General features: G+C 44.4%; 1 protein-coding gene across 1 annotated transcript; it reads left to right on the top strand.

The window, feature by feature from the left end:
* Window positions 1-1,492: 1,492 nt before the first annotated feature.
* ATP6V0C (ATPase H+ transporting V0 subunit c) lies at window positions 1,493-23,918 on the top strand. The gene is made up of 3 exons (XM_088464756.1): window positions 1,493-1,811; window positions 20,440-20,623; window positions 22,993-23,918. Exons 1-3 carry the CDS (start codon window positions 1,733-1,735, stop codon window positions 23,195-23,197), a joined length of 468 nt encoding a protein of 155 aa, XP_088320882.1. The 5' UTR covers window positions 1,493-1,732; the 3' UTR covers window positions 23,198-23,918.
* Window positions 23,919-24,163: the final 245 nt, after the last annotated feature.

Raw genomic sequence — 24,163 nt, 5'->3', positions numbered from 1 at the left:
ACCGACTCTGAAAGAGGTCCATAGAGTGTAAGCTCCATTGGGGCAGGGACTGATGTGAATGGACAAATATTCTCTGTAAAGCACTGCGGAATATGTGTGCGCTATATAAATAACTAGAAATAAATATTGTTCTGCTGGGCAAGCCCATCAAAGATGCTCCCAAGCACAAGGACAAACTCGCTAGGCATATCTGTAAAGCTCTAAACTTCAGATAGCTACAGATTGGGGAAAAAACGTCTCCACCCTACACGGTCTAGAATACTGATGTAATATGTTACGTGGCCTCCATGTATACAGTACCTTACTAGCTTATACCAGTGCAATCATTCCATCAGGTCTGGGTTCTGTGGTATGATCAACACAATAAACCTCCTTCAGGTTCTGTTTAATGGTTGCTAATATACAACACCCTACTATTTGTGAACTGCCGACCAGTCCTTTTTAGTTTATTTTTATGACAGGTCATATGGCTCCTTTCTACTTGCAATTAGCGTAGGTGTCCTTTTTCTCTTCTTTCTCCCTTACTGTTCTACTTTTCCTATTTGACTTTTTACAAAATACAAACTAAAAAATTCTAGCAGATTTTAGCTCTTTCCAAGTCCTGATGGTTATAGAAAGTACCAATGATGACATCAGTGGAGTCCACCAAAGGTGAACTAGGGATTGAATGGTCGGGAAAACGATGGTTAGCAACCAACAATGTTCCCGGCTCAAAGGAGATCGTTTGCCGTGTTTGCGATTGTTGCTAACCCATGGCAAGCCTCCGTGTTACCTAAGTTCAGCTGCGGCTACCACGGGAAGTGTTGCCTGCAGCTCTGCGCGTGCCACAGTTCCCGTGGCCGACTGCGCATGTGCACAACAGGACCATCGATGGTTGCCTCATGTTGCATTGGCAGCATCACCGCCACTATTCGATGGCCATCCATCCTTATGGTGAACCATTCAATGGCCCTCCATGCTTAGGTTGACATTGGTGTCATGAAGTGCCCTTATATATAAATGATAATAATAATAATAATAATGAAGATGGTAATAATAACGTAGTGTCCTCCTCCCTGGCACCTTTGTACATGCCCCACCTCTGCTCACGCCTGACACTATTACCAATATAACCATGTTATGTAAAGCTGACAATGCAGTGTCACAAATATACACCCACAGACCCACCCAGCGGCACCAGGACCTGTCACATTATTTATATTCTATTCTATCCCTGGTGCCACAGCCTGACGCACCTTGCACTACAGGCGGACGCTACCAACACTGACCGGCGGGGGGGGGTCGCGCCGTGCCGGGGTGTTACGGACGGACCCGTCACGAGAGAGTGGCGCCGTACACCCCCCCACCGTGTACTAATAAGTGTGACTGCACAGGCAGAGTACGGATCGGGATGGCAGCCACCGGCGCATCCTCCCCTCTCCCCGTGACACGATGGCACAGCCCGCCGGGGGGGGGCGGGGCGGGGAGTGAGCTGGGCCGCGTCATGTGACCAGGGGAGCGGCCGCCATTTTGCGCTGCGGTGAGGTATTTAGAGCGCTGAGCGGCTCCAGAGCTCTTCCAGTGTGAGAGGCGCAGCCGGTGTGACAGGAGCATCCCGCAGCAGCAGCCCCGCTCCCCTCCTCCTCCTCCGCCTTCCTTCCCGCACCAGCGTCTCCTCCTCAGCCGCTCCCCGCCGCCCGGAACTAAACACCTCTCCGCGTCAGTCAGTGGAAGCGTCCCGACAGCCGCAGCCATGTCCTCCACCGCCGCCGCTCCCGAGTACTCCGCCTTCTTCGCGGTGATGGGCGCCTCGTCAGCCATGGTGTTCAGCGGTGAGAGCCCCGTACCTGTCACCGACCGCCCGGGGGGGGGGGGGTCATGTCTTGTAGTGGTGGGGGGGGTGATATCTTATAATGGATAGATGGGGTGGGGGGGGGTAATTAATATTATAGTACTCATTCCTGTATATGGATCTGTCCTGGTCATGTGACCGGCTCCTCCATCTTCCCATCCCCTCGGGTCACTGGCTCCCACCTTTCCCGGTCACACTCCGGTGGTTCCTGCTCCCTCAGCCGCACCGCTCCTGGGGTTGTGGTGTGGTGATCCCCCGGTGACCGGTTGCACAGAGGGGGAGGGGGGAGTGCAGTCACCTGGGGGAGCCGGTGCATGACGTCACCCGTGATTCCAGCAGCTGGCGAGCGGTCACATGACTGCAGAGGGAAAGACTGGGGAGCGGTCGCCGGGTCACTGATGTCTCTTCTACATACTGATATTATACATGTTACGTGTATATATTCTATATCTGCCCCTGCTACTGTCATATATATAATCTCCTATGTCTTGTTACTGTGATATATTCCCTATCTATATTATCCTTGATACTGTCATAGTGTCTCCCATGTTACTGCCATATATAATCTGTCTTGTTACTGTGACACTATCCCTATTAGGTCCTATCTATAATCCTTGATACTGTCAGTGTCTCCCATGTTACTGTCCTATATTAATTTCTTACTTGCTGATATATTGAGGTCTGACTCTCATACCCATTCCCCTTAGTTTGGCTTTGCTGCATGTATTTGCCATGATTTGTCTAGGATATGATGAGATAGAAGAGGAGTCTATGGCTTCCTGGTAGCTGTGATGTAGCCTTCTCCCATCTAGTTCCTTTGGGGCAGTACCAGCTATTATTGAGCTGCATTACGTAGGACATGGTATCAGGCAGACCAGACTAGGTGCCTCAGTGATGTTGGCTCCTGTTACTATGAGTACTTTGGTGCCATGTAATGCAGACGGTAGCAGTGGGATTGGTTTTTGCTATAGGCCCCATATATTGCACATGTTTATCTAATATATAAAGGCGGTGATGCTGACTGAGCACTACGGTGCTGCCGCTATTCAGCTATTGTTCCTCTTCAGTGTATATTGTCCATTAGGATGGCCCTCGTGCTTATTCCATGCAGTCAGTGAGAGCAGGAAGTTTGACTAGTAAATAAGGCCTTGCATAGCAAGACCAGTATTGCTGGTTACATCTAAATCTTACCTTTGTACTGATCCTGTCCTTTAATGCATATCTTACAACAGTAGCTTAAGGTTGCTGACAGACCAAGGTCACAGTGTACCAATGTGATTACTATCGCTGTCTCTGACAATACAGACTGGCCTCTTATTGCTGAGGCAGCAAAATAAACCTGCCGATCATATTATCCAAAAAATTGTGCATTGTTTGGTAGTTCTGCTATATCTGGGTCAGCATGTGACCTTCAGGGGTTTCCTGGTTGCTGGTGGTCTCATGTGCTTCTGTGGATGACCATTTATGATGGCCCTTGGAGAGCTCTAATCTCCTGCAGTCTTGGTTTTTGCTGCTGATGGGTGAAGGTGTGCAAAATCCTGTGTTCTCTACTGGCAGATGGTGTTAACATATCTCTCCTTCCCCCTTACAGCTAGCAGGATGCAAATTGGTGTGTGTGAGCTGTATCCTATTAGTGAGCATGCCTTTAGCATCTCCTATCACATTATTAATGGCTTTGTCACCGAACCTGCATAAATTCACCATTTGTTTTCTACCCACTGAAAGCAGTCAGGCCTGGATGGCAGACAAAGTTCAATATCATTTGAAGTAGCTTGCACTCACTATAATAATTGCCATGAGTAACGGTCTGGCACTTCTATAGTATTGGGGGAGGTGACTTGGGGTCAGGGTGAGATGCATCAAACCTTGGAGATAAAGTACCAACCAATTAGCATCTAGCTGTCCTTTTACAGGCTGTTTGAAAAATGAGTTGGAGGTTGGTACTTTCTCTTTCCAAGGTTTGTAGCATCTCCCCCAGTGACCAGTGTTGCATTTCTGCTCAATTGATGGATAATTTATAATTGTGCAGCAGGATAACTGGGAGCCTGGATCTCTCCTGAGCCGGTCTCAAGGTGCCTACACACTTGGCGATGTGCTCACGATCCAACATCGTGTACAATTTCCCTTGAACTTCTCACCGGCAGTCGTGCGCACGATTTGGTGTAATGTGTCCAATGTGACAAACGATCTATCGTTCATCCTTTTTCCAGTGCTTCGTGACTGTCACGATGTAAGACCAGCGGGGACGCTGATCGTGAGTGGAGACTCACGATTAGGACATTTTACACAATCTGTTCCGACGTGTCGGAATCGGGCATATCGTGTAAAAAAAAAAAAAAACAGCTAAGTGTAGGCACATTCACACCTTGTTTGCAATGGCTGTCTATGGTCTCTCTTCTAGAGTAACCTAACTAGAGCCTATGGGGTAGATGTATGATAGCGGCACTTAACGTGCTGTTGTAACGCTTCCTGCTTTGCCTCTTTAACGAGGCGAAGCAGGATGCACTACCGATGAGATGTAAGAACATCTCATCGACTGGAGAGTGGGTGTTAACTCCCCTCTCTGCCGTGCTACCCACTAGAGACCACAGCGCATCAGCCTAGTGCTGATGCACTCACTGTCAGTCCCGGCCGGCTCCACTGAGCATGCGCGGAATCTCGCAAGTATCGTGAGATCCCCGCGTGTAGCCTGGAGACGGCAGCAGGGGCAGCGCCGTCCCTGCTGTGGAGATAGGGCAGCGCCAGGCTGTAGCTGTCTATAACAGCTACAGGGGGCCGAACGGTAAGGCGATCTGACTGTTCGTACACGGCCTTGGCTATCAGCACTGCTATCTTGTAGATAGCAGAGCCACTAATGACAGGGGCACATAGCTCCCCTGTCATTTACTGCTCAGACCCCCCGATCATACATCGGGGAGAAGTGGTATCAGTGCACCTACTGTGCACTTATACAGCTTCTGGGCTTCATGCATGTCCCCCTATATCTCTTAATTTGATAGTTTCAGCAGGTTTTCAGTTTACTTGTCTTAACTACATAGATGTTAAGTTGGAGAAGGCTTTTCTAAAATTAACATACATGTTTGTAATAAAGGGGTGAGCTTTTCATTTATCTCATTGGGGGGCAGTAATATCTCTGGGCTGTGACTAGCACTCTAACCAAGCTTTTGCAATACTTTTCTGGGAACTCTCACAATTTGGTTTAGAAACCTTTCACAATATCTATTGTGGTGGAATCTTATTCTGCCATCTCACACTGGTGATAACCTTATGGATGTTGCAGAACTAATTTTATGCTTCAATAAACAGCTGGGTCTGTATGTAAAGCTGATTTTACTACAGGCTGTGTATTGCTGGGTCAGTAGGGCAGCGTGTACAGTTCATGAGTACTCTGCTTTCCTGGCAGCAAAGAGTAATGTTCATTGTTTAGTATATAAGAACTGATCGGTTTACTTTCATTATCTGGGGTTACCCCTTGGCTGGCTGTCTATACAGGGGCTCAGTATTGCTATACAACCACTGTAAAGACTCTTGCTGCATAGGCAAACTATTACATTTAAAACCAAAGATTACTGTTGTCTGAAGAAATAATGGGGGGGGGGGGGAGAGGTATTACTAGTATGTTCAGGTAATTGTTGACACTGAAAACAAAACTTGTGCAAATGGTAAATAAGTTTTGGGATTGGCAAGTTTTTACTAGTGCACCTCTGCATCAAACCAGGGGCTAACCTTGAATAGTCGCACCTTTATTTGTGTTTAAGAACTTTTAAAATCCTTAATAGATGATACAATTTCAATGAACACTCCTGCAGTTGCTCTAGAATTGTTTACAGCCACACCATTTGCACTTTGAATTCCTTACTGGACATTAGGGTTTATTTTAGTCGGCAGACAATTGGCCTCCCAGTGTTTTTGTAGTGTTGGAGAAAACTGGCACCCGGAGGAAAAACAAAAATTTTACTAATTGCACCCATATGGGTGAATTCAATTAGGACAGTTTGCAGAGGGGAGCTTGCATCACAAAGCTTGCAGGTAACGCTCACGCCCAAGAAATGCAATATTCAGCTGGAAATGGCAAACTTGCAAAAAACATTTCTACAAAGTGACCGGATAACCTTGCTTCTGCTATGTGGCCACAGCTTAGTTTTTGATTCCGCTAGGCCTTGGTGTATTAGGGATTCTCTTACCATCAGTAACCGCCTGTTACTGATCTGGCCCATGGACAGGTAAAACACTGCGACAACCAAGCTCCTTCACTGGCACGTGGAACCACTTATTTCCACCCAGGTTCCTACATTGGTACCTGGTACCACATCTGCTGCGTATGCAAAGAACAGCTGTGTCAATACCTGATTGGTGTTGCTGCTGCTCACTGACCCCTTGCAATGGACCAGGCCTTGCTTGGTAGCTGGCAAAGAGCTTGAGCTTGGAGACCTGGACTCAATCCAGAACAGCTGGAGAACAGAATAGCATTTGGCACAATTCTGCTGTCACAGGTTATATGGATGCAGTCTTAAAGGCAAGGTGTTTATTGCTCAAATAGTCTTCAAAAAGATTAATCCCCTTGATTTAGTGGGTAAAGCATACAGATGTTCACAGCAGTACAACTTCTTGATGTCCAAAAACACATACACAGGGCTCACATGCCTTTATCCCATTTTTACATAATACCACAGGTGGTAAATCCACCCTGTGTTCATTATCCAATCTCACAAAAATATACTATATTAAAGGAGCTAACCAATTTCTTCCTAAAATGTAAATATAAAATGTCACAAACTGATAAATTGCATTAATCCTTTTCAAAAATAAGTAGCTATGCATCAAATCAGTTTGGCTTTCCCAGTGTTAACACCTTCAGTTCTTAGTTCCACAGTAAGGAAATTCTTAAAACCAACTAGCTTCCCCCAAAGCTGCTGGGGAAAGTTTGCATAGACACCCAGGAGCCTCCCTAGCCTGCATTGCAAAGAAAAGGCTTCAGTCAACACCAACCCTCCACTGCTAGGCTAGGGCAATTACCATATCACTCCCTAGGTGAGGATGCCTAAAGAGCAATTTGTCTCTTTAAAACCATACCTTAAACGTTCCTCATAATTGCATTGTATGGGGAAACTTTTTTTTTTAAATGTACAGCGGTGGAGATATACTATAGCAGCACTTATCGTGCCCGGAATGGGTATGTAATACCGTCGGATGTAAGCAGGGTGGATGAGGACCTGATGCCAGAAGGCTGGCAGATGAATATCCCGACTAGGGTAAGTACTCTAACCCTCCCTTAGTGGTTCCTTATCCACACCCTAACCCTCCTGGGGAGCTGCCTAACATCCCTCTGGTGGTCCCTATCCCTTCCTGGGAGGAGCCTAACCCCACGGGAGTCGCTAAACCTACCACCTCACCGCACAGCTAAGAATTCCCGATGCCCAGCTTACCTACATTCGTTATGCTGAGCATCGGGACTTCAATGTGGGGCTAATGATTAGGTGTTGGTATTTAGACACCTAACTTTAGCCTCATGCCGGGCTTTCAGTGTCGGGATTTCATCAGTTGCCATTTCGACCACCGGAATCCTGACATCCCATTGTGCCGCTATAACGCTTCCTCTCTTTACAGAGGCGTAGCAGGAAGCACTAACTATGAGATGACGTTCTTTTGGCCAGAGCGGGGAGTGAAAGCTAACCCCCCCCCCGGGCATCCCCTGCTAGAGCCCACATCAACCTAGTGCTGATGTGCTGTCTCACTCCTGGCTGGCACCACTGAGCATGCAGGGGATCTCTATCATCGCAAGACCCCGTGTGCGGCTCCAGAGCCGCCATAGCAGCAGGGACAGCGATATCCCTGCTGGGGGGCTAGGGCATCGCCAAGCTGCACCTGGCTGAACGGTTAGGCGAACGGACCATTCATTGCCCTGAATGCCACAACTGCTCACATCACTTTAAATAAAACATGGTAAAATATATTACCTATACATTTACAGTACATGGCACCTGTTGCCTACATTGTCTTTTTAAAGATGGAGACATGTTTAACCCTTCAGTGCCACGGCAGCCATTTTGCCACGTGTGGTCATGCTCTGGCTACATGACCTGTCAGAAGTACATGAGAGAATTTTTAAATCATCCTGGAACATAAAAAGTGGGAGCTGTTAGCAGGACTGTATAGGAGGTTGTTTGTGGCAATAAGTATTGAAGGGTCTTAAAAGGCATCATATGGCTGATTTGTACATTCAGTAATGGGGGAAGAATGATGGTCTTAAGTATTTTCTGTAAATTAGTCTTTACAGTATATTGGTGTAAAGAAAAATGTCTTACTTGACCAGTGTTATAAAAAAAATGGTAAAATGTTGATAAATACTTTAACTCCCATTTGCAAGTACAAAACACTTTCCCATCAACCTAATACTTGTGCATACCTATCCCTCATGTACACCTCACCATACATGTCTCACATTTAACCAATTTAACATATTTTTATTGGTCAAAATATACTATTCAATTCCTTCCATTGACTTATTCATTGAAATAGGGTATACTGGAAGTTCTGGATGTCGAACCAACATTTTTACCTTTGAAATAAACAGGAATTCCTGTAAATGCAATGTGGAATATCACCATGAATGAGTGCCTGGAGCTATTCAATTGGCAGTGCTGGTAACCTGCGACTAAGGGATTTCTGCTTGCACCCTCTTGATGTGCAAGTAGAGATCTGACTGATCTAGTGCAACGATGCTGGTTGTGGCCTTACGGCATGCACGAACCGCATTACACCCGGCACGTGAGTTGGAGAATGCAATTTTATTGCTACCAAACCACTGGCATTAGATGCATTAAACTGCAACTCCCATATTAAGTGCCTGGTGCGATTGGGATAATTGAGTCACTTTGGACTATTCCCGTGCTTTTCAACTTCGCATTTATTTCCCCCTCCCTCCAAAGATTGTTCCCGAACTTTTCACCTGCTCTGAGGGTCTGTGCAAAATGCAACTGATTTTTACAGGTAAATTGTACGTTTGGAAATTAATTGCAATTCACTAAACTGCTGGCACCTAATTGAATTGACCCCATGAAAAGTCTGACAGAACTGAAGTCACATCCTAAAATGCTGAAATATTAGAATACAATTGAGTGTTACTTTTGCATAAAAACCTCACCTGATCTTTTCATTGGTGGAGCACATGTCTAAATTAGGCCATATCTTTGTGACCACATTTTTAGGTGATGCTGTATAGTATATCGGGTAATACAATAACCTACTTACATACAATTACCCTGCTTCATAGTGGGAAATTTAATTGTTTTCATCTCTGCTTTGCACCCTCCTGAGGTGTCAAGCAGAAATGCGCAGTAAGTCCTCGTATTGGGCGCACTAACCAGGACTTTATACTAGTAGAGCAGTTTTATGGGGCTAAATTGTGATTGACGTGAAGTGCAATAATTAATAGCTGCCCAAAAACTATTGTGTTGTGACTTTGGGTGCTTATTTGTGTGCCTTAAAAATCATTTAATCACCCCCATGGTATGTAATGTACCATAGCTGAATTGGTGTATAAACTGTTCTTTGAACATTAAAAATAACTTCATGTTCACAGCAAGAACCTAAATACTAAGGTTTCAGGGTCAGTATAGTATAATATGCTGAAGATGAATAGGGAGGGCTCTTGGAAGGAAAGTGTTTTGTTTTTTTATTATAAACTTATGGAGCGTACACACGGTCAGATTTGTCAGATGAACGATTAAACGATTTGAACGATTTTTGACTGCATTAAAATGAATGGAATCGTCCAAGTCTGACTGCAAACCCGTCAGATGTCAGATCGTTATCTGACAAACGGGAACGTGCATCGTTGATCGTCCATCATTCAGGCATGTCAGATATGAATGATTTTCCTTCAGATATGAACGACTGAACGATTTTTAAATCGTTATCGTTCATATCTGAAGGAAAAATCTGATCGTGTGTATGCACCATTAGTATTTTCACAATAAACATAAAATCATTTCAATATACAAAACCATTTCAATACAGAAATACTGAGTTTTGAATATATAGATGTGATTCATAGGGGAATTAAAAAAAAAAAAATTATACTAAAAAAGTCTAAAGTACTGGTTAGGGTGCCCAAACCATGGGTGGCTGAGCAGACATGTGTGCGCCCATGGCACTCATGTCAAATCGGAGCAACAATTGAGTTGCTCCATCAGGCACCCATTAGCTAAAGCTGCAATAAACAGTTTATCTCCCCCCCCCCCCCCCCTCCCCCATACAGATCAACTGACAAGTGCTAGAAACCCTGGCTGTGGCTCATTCTGTTGCTGCACTGTTTATAGGTCTATCATTAGGGAATGGATGGAGCCACTGCGCAGGTGCTAGATACTGAGTGTCTCATACACCAAATGAACACATAGATGTGCTATGGTATGCACAGGTGCTAGATACTGAGTCTCATACACCAAATGAACATAGATGTGCTATGGTATGCAGAGGTGCTAGATACTGAGTCTCATACACCAAATGAACATAGATGTGCTATAGTATGCACAGGTGCTAGATACTGAGTCTCATACACCAAATGAACATAGATGTGCTATAGTATGCACAGGTGCTAGATACTGAGTGTCTCATACACCAAATGAACACATAGATGTGCTATGGTATGCAGAGGTGCTAGATACTGAGTCTCATACACCAAATGAACATAGATGTGCTATAGTATGCACAGGTGCTAGATACTGAGTCTCATACACCAAATGAACACATAGATGTGCTATAGTATGCACAGGTGCTAGATACTGAGTCTCATACACCAAATGAACATAGATGTGCTATAGTATGCACAGGTGCTAGATACTGAGTCTCATACACCAAATTAACACATAGATGTGCTATAGTATGCACAGTTTCAGTCGGGGAACAGTGGAAACGTGTTTCCAAGTTCCCCCTGATTTTATAGCTATAACTGGATAGTAGTGGAAAATAAACTGGTTTCATTAATGACTTAATGGTTTACTCCCATACATGTCCTGGTTACTAATCCCTGCATTCTGAGAAGTCTGACAATTAGGGGGCATGAATTGGATGAACCCAATGTATAAATGGTGTTTGGGTGTATTTGCACGTCACTAGTTGGCCCAGTCTGGCAACTATAACTATTTGCTCATGGCTTGAAACAAGTATAGCAACTTTTGTATAAGGTTTCACTATTGCTCAGTGTAAGCAAATAAGCTCGTGTGTGATTTTTCAAAGTGTCTAAACATCTACAGCCAATAGTCCATGTTTTGCCTAAGTATACTAGCTTGCTTTGTGCACCCATTTGTACATATCACACCCAGCACTACAAAGGGACCCTCTATCTGGATGTTTTGGCTCCCCAGTACACCAATTGTAATACGCAGAGCCCGTTCTTTCATCACATTGCTTGTGACTTGCACACTTGTCATATCAGACTTTCAGTTCCCATCCCTGCAATTTTGGAATCTACACTATTTTACTTCCTCTGGAAACTGAAAGTACAGTCTAATAGCATGCTACTGCTGTATATCTCAATCCACTCCAATGCCTCATGGTATTCCTGGAGCACTTAAGATTGACTGTTAAATTTGACAGATCTTCGTTTTCTCCCAAACTCTATAGCATCAGGGCTGTCAACTTGTGCCTAGTATGTGGTGCCTTTAGGCTCTATCGTCTTTTATATTTTTGCTCATAAACACGTGCAGCCTTAATGTAGATACCTGGACAGCAATGACTTTGGTAAGTCATGTGACTTGGCTACAGGGTCTTAACCCCTGTAAGCACACAGCAGACTTTCTCGCTACCCTACCCCATGGCTCACTCATAGCCCCATGTAAGTGTCTGGTGTCTAGGGATTTCTGTATTTACTAGTGTGACTTTAGAACAGCAGAGGAATAGCCACCTACTTGGAAACATACATTTACACTGGTATGGTAGCACATGATTGGCTAATGGTGCAGAATTCATAGGACGTACATTGAGAAATCCATTTTCTCTGGGTATCCATGTTACATCAGTGGGTGGCACAGGACTGCTGAATGCTGAAGGCTGGCACGTCCAGCGTGTAGGATGGCTGATGTGAGCAGTGAGTGGAATTAAAGCACTTTCTCCACTAAGCAAAAACTGCTTACGAGGAACTATAAATGCAGCTAGTGTTGGGCTAAAGGCGTTGACAAGTAACTGTTATAATTTAGAGTTTTACTTCAATAACCTAGGTCTTTGTTGGCTTGCCCCAATGTGGGTTGGATGTACTAGGACAATTGTTTTTTGTCTTACACATGGAACCAGACCTGTAGTAGTAAGAGTTGGTCATTGTTGTCAGATGTAGTTTTGTACTTTTGTCACTCTTATGGGTCAGAAGTTTCCAAAACACAGTATCCATGTTATACCTGGCATGAATGCAGCATGTTGTAGTGTGCAATTAGAGAATGACGTGCTTTTACCATATACCAGTGCGTTACGAGCAGTTACGTGATCATTATTGAAAGCTCCTGGAAAGCACATGGGGTGACTGTTCTGTTAGGGACTTGCTGCCACCATGGTATTGTGCTATATGCAGTGTTAGAGCTGAGTATGCAGCACACCTATTTCTCCAGTTCGGATGTGCTACCAGTACAGTAGTGTTAGTAAGTGGTCAGCCAGTGTCACTTGGCCTTTTGTGAGATTCTAAGGGGTCTATTTACTAAGACATGGGATGGTGATAAAGGTGACTGAAAAATGACAGTTCTGGCTGGTATCTTAAACAGCTTGTGCCATGACAGTTGGGAGCTGGTTGGCTGGTACCTTATCTCAGTTAAGGTGCATACACATAGTTAGATTTGTCAGATGAACAGTTTAAACTGAGATATTTTTGACTGCATTGAAATGACAAATTGTCAAACTGACTGCAAACACATCAGATGTCAGATATCGTTATCTGACCATCAGGAATGCTCATCGCTCAGATATGTCAGATTTTCCTTCAGATATGAACTATTTTTGAAATCGTTATCGTTCAGATCTGAAGAAAAATCTGACCGTGTATGCACCATTAACTTTATCTCCATCCAATACTTAGTAAATAGACCCCTAAGTGAGCTAACTTTTCCTGTAGTGTTCCTGGAGTAGCCCACCCCTGCACTTCATAACATGTAATTTCTCGCATGCAGCTTTCCATGCTGGGACTTGTAATCCTCCTGGGCTGCTGCATATGCAGTGTCTTGGGTAAAATGTCACAGCTATCAGATGTGCATGTTTGCAGAAGCCTATTAGCTAGCTTGTACTTTATAATCTGTGCTAGAAACCGGTTGCTATAGTAACTGCACTTTCATGTTCCTGTGAAGCTGTTGCTTCCTCTCTATTTGCTCTAATAGTATGGTGTTCATACACTTTAAAAAAAAAAAAAAAAAAAAAAAAAAAATGTTTTTGAATTATATAGATCTCTCTCCCACCCTTCATAAATATTCCGTAAAACAGGAGTGGAGACCGAGGCCTGTGTCCTAGTCCAGTCAAGCATTCCTTTCTGGAGTCTAGGTCATAGTCTCCAGTGATGAGAACCATTGGGCACCATAGACTGCATTTACAGCTAGAAGTACTACAAATATCAGCATGCTAATGAAGGCCATTGTAGTTGTGATAGCTGATCTCTAAAGGTGTGTACACAAGGGGCGATATTACTGAGCGATTACAACATCGTAATTGTGCAAGCGCTCAGTAATCATGCACAAATCGTGCACTTTTATGTCAGAAACGACCAGCGATGCGCGTTCCCGCTGGTCGTTTCCGACATTGTCCATCACCTGAACATGCAGCCTAATCTGATGACGACAGATTGGCCATGTTCAGGAATGATGGAGTGTGCCTGCACTGAACGACTGATCATTCAGTACAGACACTACAGGTGATCAGGATCGACTATGATTACGATGTCGTAATCGTACTCTTTCCTGATCGACCAGTGTGTACGCACCTTGCGCCTGAAATCTGCAATGTAGCTCTACTAGAAGTCTCAGTAATGTTTGTGCTCTACGCTGAGATGTGACCTGTCAATATGTAACTTGCTAGTGGTCAGTTTTCGGACTGGCGAGACAAATGTCTACATAAACTGCGTCTAAATGTCTCTTGAGCAGAGGGCCTGTTAATTGGAACAGTATCTGATGCTACGTGATCGGCAATGAAATGCTTTATTTGTGGACTGCAGGACATTATCACATTGCTGTATAGGACGAGGTGTCTACACATCCTAGGAAAAATGCTTGGAAGCGGAATCTGTCTTATCCAGCTGCTTCTTAGCCTGTTGGTACTATGCATCTTTAACATGGTTTCCTAGAAATAAAATAACTGGTTTTCATTGTTACCACATGGATGTAATTAAACAGTTGACTAGTATACTCACTTCCTAGGTAGAGTAAAGCCACTAAACCACCTAGGCAACCGTGTTGGTTAAAGCAGTGAACTGTAGATGGATACTAATCTGTTTAGTGCTTGTAACGTGGCTTTACTATACCATGTGAAGAGGATGTACTACGTACTGAGTGAATCCACAGCGTCTGGTGTGTAGAATGGGCCTTCCTCTGACACTTGGTACTGCCTGTTCCTATTAATCTTATCCCCACCCATTACAGTACTCATTCTAAGCAGTGCTACCAGCTTATGGGTTGTACCAGTTTTCACCAGCATGCAGCCTATATAGTCTATGTGCTAGTAACATCACTGACTCGCTTGGCAAGTTCCTCTATCACTTTGTATTCTGTCTGATGTATTTGGGATTGATGGTATAAAGTTTAATGGCTGCTAGGATGTATTGGTGTTTGTTGCTGTCTAATAATAGGTTATCTAAATTGGAATACTTGTTTGTTTTTTGTTTTAATTATGCACATACCAGACACTGTCACAGCAGTTAGTTCTCACTTGGGGTTTTTAGCTCCTTTTTTTTTTTTTTTTTAATTATAAATAGGTAATGTGCCATTGCTAACTGTTCTCCAGAATAGAAGTGCACACTGAAAGATCTCTAGTTGTAGCTAACATGTAGGGACATTATTCCTGCAGGATATGTTGGTAATGCTATACTTGCTATTTATGTTGTATGGATTACATTTTTGACAGGGATCTGGTGCTGTTGGACTGCTGTGTAAAAAAAAAGTTCTGTGAGTGGAGATGCCCTGTCTGTAAATGTGACAAATGAGCTGCTATAATGGAGATTTCCCTGCTCATGTCTCATGTTCCTAGTTCCATCCTGTTGCCATGAGCAACGTCCAGGGTTCTCTGCCAGGGGCATTAGACTGCTGTAACCTGCTATAGAGTATTTTATCTATGCAACAACTATCTCAACATACCAAGTGCACTGTGGGATGAAAGTGGCCTAATTTCCTTAATACCCAGGATCAACCTTGTCATTTCCACATAACTTGCCAAAATGCACCCATGTGTCCTGCACATGCTGTGCAATTCTCCCACGCTTGGACCTTGCTGCAGCGTATTGTCATGTGTAAGCTGGCTGTGCATGTTTTACCATACTCTCTACTGGTTATCAAGTCCTAATGGGGTACAGAGCTGGAGGCAGCAGCTAACTGTTGCCCACTGTTGGTTTACAGCAGGGAACCTTTTTTTTTTTATTCTGCAAAGGGCCATTTTGATATAACATTCACGGGCCATGCCCCTTCGCATGATGTCACACTGGGGCGCGTCCACAATCGCCGGTGATTACAGCAATGCATGGAGCATCCTGTGGATACTTTGGGGGGCTGAAGGGCAGTAGTGTGACCGTCTGAAGCATCCTAAGGACCCTCCAGGCAGCACTGCTGCATAGATTCTAGTTGGTGTGCCATTCTCGGCACCCTGCTAGCCAGATGAGGCTAGCATAAAAGCTCAGAGGGACAGACCAAATGATTTCAGTGTGCCTGATACAGCCCCCCGGGCAGGAGGTTTCCCCATCCCTGCTTTACAGTAAGTGTTCTCTCAGCAGTTGTCAACTCAAGCTGTAATGCTGCCCTAAATGTAATTGGGGATGGTAAATTCATTGCTGTTCTACTTACATTTTAGCTGTAGGATGGAGGTTTCTCTAATTTGTTTTTACCAAATTGGACTAGAGCACCAGGTTAGTCACCCCTGGTGTAGAGCAGATGCTACAAATAAGTAGTGGATTGATGCTGAGCACAATGGCCTGAACCAAATACAAATGTAACTGATATGCATGCTGCTGTCCCCTATCTGGCTCAGGACTAAGTGGTCATAGCCGTTTATGCTCAGCTTTTTATTCCTCTTTATTGTAACCTAATACGGTCTTACAGAGGCTTCATATTTGGCTGTCATGAGCTGCCTTGTAGCTCAGGCTGCAGCTCTGTAAAGAAGCTTCACTGTAAACCAGGGTATGTCACACATTAGTCACAATGTCCGCTGCTTTTAAGCAGATGATTGCTGCCATCTTTACAATACATGGAATTGTGTTTGCTTTTTCTTTGCTATAGTGCCAGCCCCACATGCTGAATTGCCAATGTGATGGCTTTGGACCTAGACCAGCTATAATTAGACTGGCTTTCCTCTGGAGACTTCTCTCCCTCAGTCTTGTGTTCTGCTTGCCTAGATGATGGGGTGCTCCCCTCTTGCCTCAGTGGCTTGTGGCTGCTGTCTCCTCGATAACACTTTTTGAATGGCAGATATTAGACCACACTAACGTCTCTGGACATACACTTGCCCAGAGGCATCAGAGGACTTGCTGTCTGGTCTCCACACTCCCTCCAATTGACCCACCCACAACACTACTGTTCAATGCAATTGTAGAGACTAAAGGTGCGTAGGCAATTAAAATGAGCGCTTGAACGATAATGACATCATTGTGCAATTGCTCATTGACATTTTAATGCCTGATTTGTGAATGATTAAACGACCAGCAATGCGTGCTCCCTTTGATGTCAAACGACCAATCACCTGAACATGCAGGTCACTCTGCCGATGACGACAGATTGGGCATGTTCGGGGATGAGGGAGGGTGCCTACACTGAACATCGCTTAGTGTAGGATCTACAGGGGATGAGGAACGACTGGACAATTACAATGTTGTAATCCGTGTCGTACCTCTATCAGTGGTCGAGGGTTAATTACCCCACTGGGGTAAAACTGAAATTCCTGGGGGTAATGGACTGACAGCCAGACTTGCATATGAATCATTGCATGCCCAGCTGTCACTCCCAGGAATGGAGGTCACTGGTGCCGGGTGCAGCGGCACAGGGAGGCTGTGAGCCGGACGCACGCAGAGATGTTACCAGCGGGCGCTCGGCTCCTTCCCTGCAGCGCCATGTTAGCTGGAGTCCTCTTCTGAACTTCCGCTTCCGGCTCTCTCCATGCGCACTATGGGAGAAATGTAATGACTTCTCTCCCTTAGTTCCGAGGAGCAGCCGGGCGGACAGGACGGTGGCGGATGCAGGAGCGGGGATTAAGGTAGGGGTTTTTTGTACAAGCGGCACTACAGGGGCATAACTATGGGGGCACTACTATGGGATTTCCTTCCTTTCAAATCAAGGGGGGGTAACATCAGCGTATCTAAATATAGTTTGGGGTAAAAGGTAAAGTTCCCTGACCCCCTGCTCTATCAGTAAGTGGATATGCACCTTTAGTCACTAAAGCACTGAAATGTCACTATCAGATGTGTGCGCCATACCTACAGATTGTAATGGCCCTGGCTACTGGTTTTCACTGGCTGGCAAAAATCCAGATGTTTGTTTTCCAGTGGATCTTTTCCTTTCACAGACAGCTGCAGTGTGTGATGCTTTTGCCTTGTTTTTTTTTTTTTTTTTTCCACCCAAACTTTAACATTGAAACTGGATGGCAGCTGTCCACTTCAGTGGGTATTTCTGGCTGTAACACGGTGACCGTGCTGTCTGAAAGGACCCACCTGTTTGCTGTGCATAAAATATAATTAAGCCTGTAAACAACCGCCCTGTTTTTTGCCGGCTGGTGAAAACCGGTGTGTGGTAAATCCCATAGGGTACAGCTTGATGTGCTATACCTGTATGCGTTCGGCATTCCGGTGGTCTGGATGCCAAAACACCTATTACCGGCGATGAAATCCTGATGCCGGTCAGAAGCCCAGCGCCTGCATCCTGACCAGGATACCCAAGGCAAGTATCAAGGGGTTAGGCACTAGGGTTAGCTTAGGGTTGGACACCAATGAGGGTAAGGGTAGGGAGAGGGTTGGCACACCACCCAGCAAGTGTCAGTATGCTAGCCCTTTCGGGATTCTAACTGCCGGGAACCCAAGAACCGGGATCTCATACAGATTCTGGTATAACATTTATTCTAGCAATTGCATATATGTTGCTATTATACTGTAGCTAGAAAACATTACCCCATAATTTCTATTTTGAATTGAAATATCAGTTAACTGAAATGCTAAAAACATATATTACAAATAAGTTACCGTAGGAATCACACCTTTTTGCTTGAAGGCACTTAAACGCTGCATTCAAGTCCTAAGGTCTGTGTACAATACTTCCAAATATATACATACAACTGAGTACTTTGTATAAATATGGTCTTCCATCATTGAGATCCAAAAAGGCAAAACAAGCTCTGGAAATATAATTGAAAATATCCAGGGGAATGTTTAACAGAAAAGGTATAGAAACAAAGCATTGCTGTGAGGTTTATCCATAAGACATGGGGGAGACTAGGTCACTAAGGTATGATCTGTATGACACTGGTGATGGTGCCCTCAGGGAACTCTGACTGGAAGGTGCTGCTGTCCATGGTACACTAGCCAGAGCCCATCACTAATCTGCACCTCATGGGAACCTGGAGAAAGGAGACTGCTTTCTATAGCCAATGCAAGCAAACGCTGATCACGCTTTAAATACTAAATTAATGACCTGGGTTTTAGGTATTAGAGAATCATGTCCAGTAATCTGCCTTGGGCTTCTGCATTGTTCCTGTCTGGAAGCAGATGCTGAACTAGACACTAACTCCCTACATGGAGTCACCATACAGCTGTTCTGTCCCGCCCCTGTGTAGTCATGAGACAAGGAATGAAGAAACTTCTGCAAGTCACATGACTGCAGTGTGACCAAACCACTGCCCTGTGGAATGGAATTCTACTATCCAGCTGCAGGCACTGATGGGGGCTGGTCTACAGTTCAACAATTCTAACACTAATTTCCTGATACGTCTGGCCTGTGAGTGTAGTACTATAGTGACTCATGGTGGTTTCTAGGCACGAGCAATTCTAACATGCCCTTAAAGGACTCCTTATCCTTAACATGCAATATTGCCAATCAGTAAGTTTTTATAAAGGAATTTTAAGGAAACCATAGGATATATTTTGGCCACAGCAATTGGTGCAGCTTTACAAGGTAACATTTGTTTACCTTGCACCTGTGTAGCAGCAGATGCTCATCACTTGACCCATGAAGAAAAGTGGCTCCATTCGGGCCTTGTAAGACTAAGCCCACCTGCCTTGGCACAGTACCCTGTGTAAAACACTGCTGCACTAGAGAGCACTCGCAGGTCTTCAGTGTTGCTTTATCATGTGTAGTGTGATGGCGCATATCTATTTTTCCTTGTGACTTTTGCACAAATGCCAGCAATTCTGCTTCCCACCTCCTGACCTCTAAGCCCACCATGAGGCAATGCAAGCTGGCAGCGTGAGTTGCTGCTGTTTGAACTAGCTGTGACTAGTGCCATATATTGAATTGCAGAAACACTGGGTGGATGAGATACCTAGGCAAAAACTGGTTTTCTCCCTAACCTGGGGGAGTCCAAGTGCAGCACTCCAGCCACTGTGGAACTACACAACCTAACATGCCTTGCCAGCATTTTATTAGGGCTTGCTAAAACTGTGGCAGTGTAGTTCCACACTACCTGGAGGCCTGCATGTTCCATACCCCTGCGGGCCTAATCTGTAGTGCCAGTACTCTGTAAGGTGTCCTCATATACCTAGCTTTAATAGTCCATTGGACTAAAGACATCCAGATTGAGCTGCTCAGAGGTGTAGCTTAGTCTTTTTAGATTTTGCAACTTTCGCATGACTGACACAGTGAGAAGCTACTCTGTATACTGGAGATGCTGGGTTATAACTTTCACCGCACAGGAATTGGTTTTAAAGATCTTCGCAGGTGAAGCGCAACAGAACTTGCCATGAGTAACAGCTGTGGCAGCTGCATCGCAGCACATCATACAGATTCAGACTCGGACGCGCACAGATGTAGTTGTCTCACATCAAGTTAATTGATGCAATCTAGCGAAGTAACTTTGTCACTTCCAGTTTTATTTGAGCAAGTAAGATGCATATTTGACCAAAAAGGAGTTTGACGCAACAGCCACCATAGGCTCTGGTGTGCCAAGAGGAGCTGTTGTGTGACTGGAGGCTGTCTGAGGGCACTTCTGTATGGATTGAAGTGGAGTAAGGGAAGTGTGTGATGGCTACAGAGGTGGAACAAATGTGCTTTCCTGGATTAATTGCTACGGAGATCTTATTATGGGAAGCTGCATCTTCATAGAAACTTTGCTTGTACTTGTGTTCCTGCACGGTTACAGGTTATGAATGTGTTACAAGCTGCACTGTTGCCCTGGCCACGATCAGTAATAATGGGTACACTGCATCTTCCTGCTGTAATGATTTCACTTTCTCTCCACAGCATTGGGGGCTGCCTATGGCACGGCGAAGAGTGGCACAGGGATTGCAGCCATGTCTGTCATGAGGCCTGAGCTGATCATGAAGTCCATCATTCCTGTGGTTATGGCGGGTATCATAGCCATCTATGGACTGGTAGTGGCAGTGCTTATTGCAAATTCTCTAACAGACACCATTACACTATACAAGTAAGTACCATACAGACAGAATAAATCTGGTGGCTGTATATCCTGTGGTTCTGGTATACAGTGTAAACACACATTCTGGGCCTGAGATGTATGTGTAAGCCATTCTCAAACTAAGCTTGTCTGTCCTGAGCAGAATGTAATAAAGGTAGAATTCAATTAGCCACAGGGCTTGGTCCAGTAGCTAATATACCTTGGTAAGTGCCCGGACCTATTGCCTGTGTCTTGTCCTGAGGGTGCACTTAACGCAGGTTTCTAGATGCACCTCAAAACGGTGTGAGCAGAAATCCACATTATCTAGTGGTTCTGTGGAAAGTTGCAGGCGGTAATTGCATAGCTCCAGAAACAAACCGGCATGTGTGCCATCTGCTAATGCTTGGCAAAAGGACCACACCATGGTCCCGCAAGTTCTTCATTTAATTAAGACATTGTGGCGTCCCCTCCCCTGTTACAGTGCAAATCTATCTCCTGTAAGGACCTTTTTTGGAAACAGAAATAATATCTCCATATCAGGCCCTATCAGTTTTAGCATTTCCTTAATGAAAACTGGCAGCACATGCTGGGATGTGTAGTTCCACCGCAGCTGGAGGGTTGCATTGAAGACCCCTGCTGTATATATGTAACTAATGTGCACATTGCAATTTGCTGATGAATCCATGGATAATTGACCAAGTGTCCCTGTGCTGAATAGTACATTGGTGTTGCTGTAATGTGTCGGTAGTGACTGTACCTGCGGTACCACTGCATCCATGGGGAGACTGTACTTGATCTAGCATCAATACTGACAATTTGTCACATGGATCTCCTTTATGGTGGTGACTACTCTGCAGTGCTACATTGTTCAGAGCAACAAACAAGACCCCCCCCCCCCCCACAAACTACTCTATTTTAATTTTTAGATATTTAAATACAGCTATAAAAAATGTATATGTAACTAGGGGATGTTTTGCACCCTTGTGTCCATAGGCCCCCATTATAAAAAGACTTCCCACCCTACCTGTTTATTAAATCAACCCTCCCCTCTGTAAAAAAAAAAAAAAAAAAAAAACTTTTTTCTTTGCACCCCCCTCAGACATCTGCTTGGTGGCTAAAATGTGTGACCCAGCTTCTCATGGGTGGTCTTTAAATCCCAATTCAGTTCTTGTGCTGTTGTACCATGTACTCTTCAATTGATGGACTCATCCCGCAAACTAAGTAGTGCAGACTTCAATTTCCTTGGAAGAAATATTGCAGCTCACAGCACAATCACGCTATTCAAATTGCAACTTTAGGGGTAAATTTACTAAAGTGAGTTTTTAGAAGAGATGTTGCCCGTAGCAACCAATTAGATTCTAGCTATTATCTAGAAACTGCTAGATAAATGTTAAGTAGAAACTGATTGCTATGGGCAACATCCCCACTTCTGAAAATTCTGTTTAGTAAATTTAGCCCCTTAGTGTTCATGGTCCAATAATGTGCAGTGTTCAGTAGGACAGTTGAGTGCCTGGATTACCTCCACATTCGTAATGTCTACAATTTGCTGAGGAGTTGGACAATAGGATTTCAAACCTCTGGACCTTCCCCCTAATTAGAATAGTCTGTAAAGTGTTTCCCCCCCCCCCCCCCTCAATGGAGTACAGTAATCCCTAATGGAAAAGTGTAAACACTGCTTTTTGCACAATATATTAATCTTGTAACTTGAACCACTTCTTAAAACAGTGGTTTCCAAACTCTGCCCTCAAGGCTCTAACAGTCCAGGTTTTAAGAATATCCATGATTGAGACCGATGGTTAAGCAGTGACAGGTACTAAAGTCTCATAAGCATGTTTATAACCTGAACTGTTAGTACAGGCACTCCTCTGTCCTCAAGGCACCTAAGGCATGGAGAGGCTTTATGTAACAAGCAATCGGCTCATTTTTTATCGAGCGCAGTCTGTAGAGTGACAGTTAAGAGCTGATTGGTTGGTACTTTATCTACTTTCTCCTGCCAAGGCTTAGTACATAGTGGTCTGAGTTTGCAAATCACTAGTTTAAGCATTGGAATACTTAAACTGGTCACACAAGCAGTAAGTACTCCAGCAATTAAGACTTAAACAGTTGACTAGTATTAATCACATGTATATTTTGATGGTTTGAGACAATGTACATCTTAAATATTCCAAAGAGGACATCTGCAGTCTTCCATAGCAACCATTTAAGATTCTACCTAATATAGAATGTTCTTGATAAATGATAGCCTTAAGCTGGGTTTGTCTGGGCAACTTCTCCACGTGTCCCCTATTAGAAGGCTGAAAACCTCTCCCCAATGTTTATGAAACATGTTTTTGCTACCGTAAATTTAAAAAATGGACTATATTAACATTAAGCGATCTTTCTCCTTCTCCCCTCTGTAGGAGCTTCTTACAACTAGGTGCCGGCCTGAGTGTAGGCTTGAGTGGTCTCGCTGCTGGTTTTGCCATCGGCATTGTGGGAGATGCAGGAGTGCGGGGGACAGCACAACAGCCCCGACTATTCGTAGGCATGATCCTCATCCTCATTTTTGCTGAAGTCTTGGGTCTGTACGGTCTGATCGTGGCCCTCATCCTGTCCACAAAATAGACTCCCTTCCCCCCCCCCCCCCCCCCCCCCGACGTTCCAGAATCGCCACTTACAAAATGGTTTTATCTCGTGTACAGTCATCCTCGGCCCACCCTGATTCAGTAGATTCTCTTCCCCCTTCTCTCCCTGTAACTGCACAATTGTAAGTTAGTGACTGTTGTGTGTAACCCTCTAGCTATATTCATCAGATGGACTTCGGGCAATAAGGGGTCCTGATGCCAGTGTTTTGGGCAGGAAGCGGGCATCACTACCACAATCCTCGCCAGATTCCTTCTGCGTGCAGTGTTTTTTTTTTTTTTTTTTCAATTCAATGTCTTATTTATAAATATAAAAAATATCTACGTTGTTCATACTTTATTATAAAAGAGCCAGCTGTTTCTTTCCTCCTTTATCTTATCCCAGCTGTCCCCTCCCCTTGCTGCATATATATTTAATCTCTAGCTGTATCTGTGTGGGGTTTTCCTTGTAAGTGCTAAGCATTCCCTGGATGTAATTTTGGTTTGATTGCTGTAATGTTCTGACATTGGAGTGAGGTCTCAATATATCTATATATATTTTTGTTCTAGTTTTTTTGTTTTAATACAAGGAAAAAAAAAAATTATGATTCCCGTCCGTGTTAACTGGTGACCAGAATATTTTAAAGCAAAATCTTGACTTGTGATACAGATGCGCCCTGTGCTGGGTCTCAGTTACACATTTCCAAATAAAACCTCTCCATACACAGGCTGTCACTTTATTTTCCGTACTACACTTCCAGCGGTGGCTTTATTCCTGCAGGGCGGTGATACAAGTGATTGAAGTCCTGCAGGAACTTTGACAATGGGTGGTATAATTTATCTTGGGTGATAAAGCATGCTGAAAACAAGCCGCTTTGTCACAAGGTGCGCTAAAAGCGACAACGTTTTGGGCGTTCATGTAGAGATCACTTAGGGGTCATTTCAACTGGCCACGAGTCGGCTTGCAGCG

This window comes from Taudactylus pleione, unplaced genomic scaffold (assembly GCF_031769625.1).
Source record: "Taudactylus pleione unplaced genomic scaffold, aTauple2 ptg000061l, whole genome shotgun sequence".
NCBI classification, from domain to species: domain Eukaryota; kingdom Metazoa; phylum Chordata; class Amphibia; order Anura; family Myobatrachidae; genus Taudactylus; species Taudactylus pleione.
This window is presented reverse-complemented; position numbering and strand designations above follow the sequence as displayed.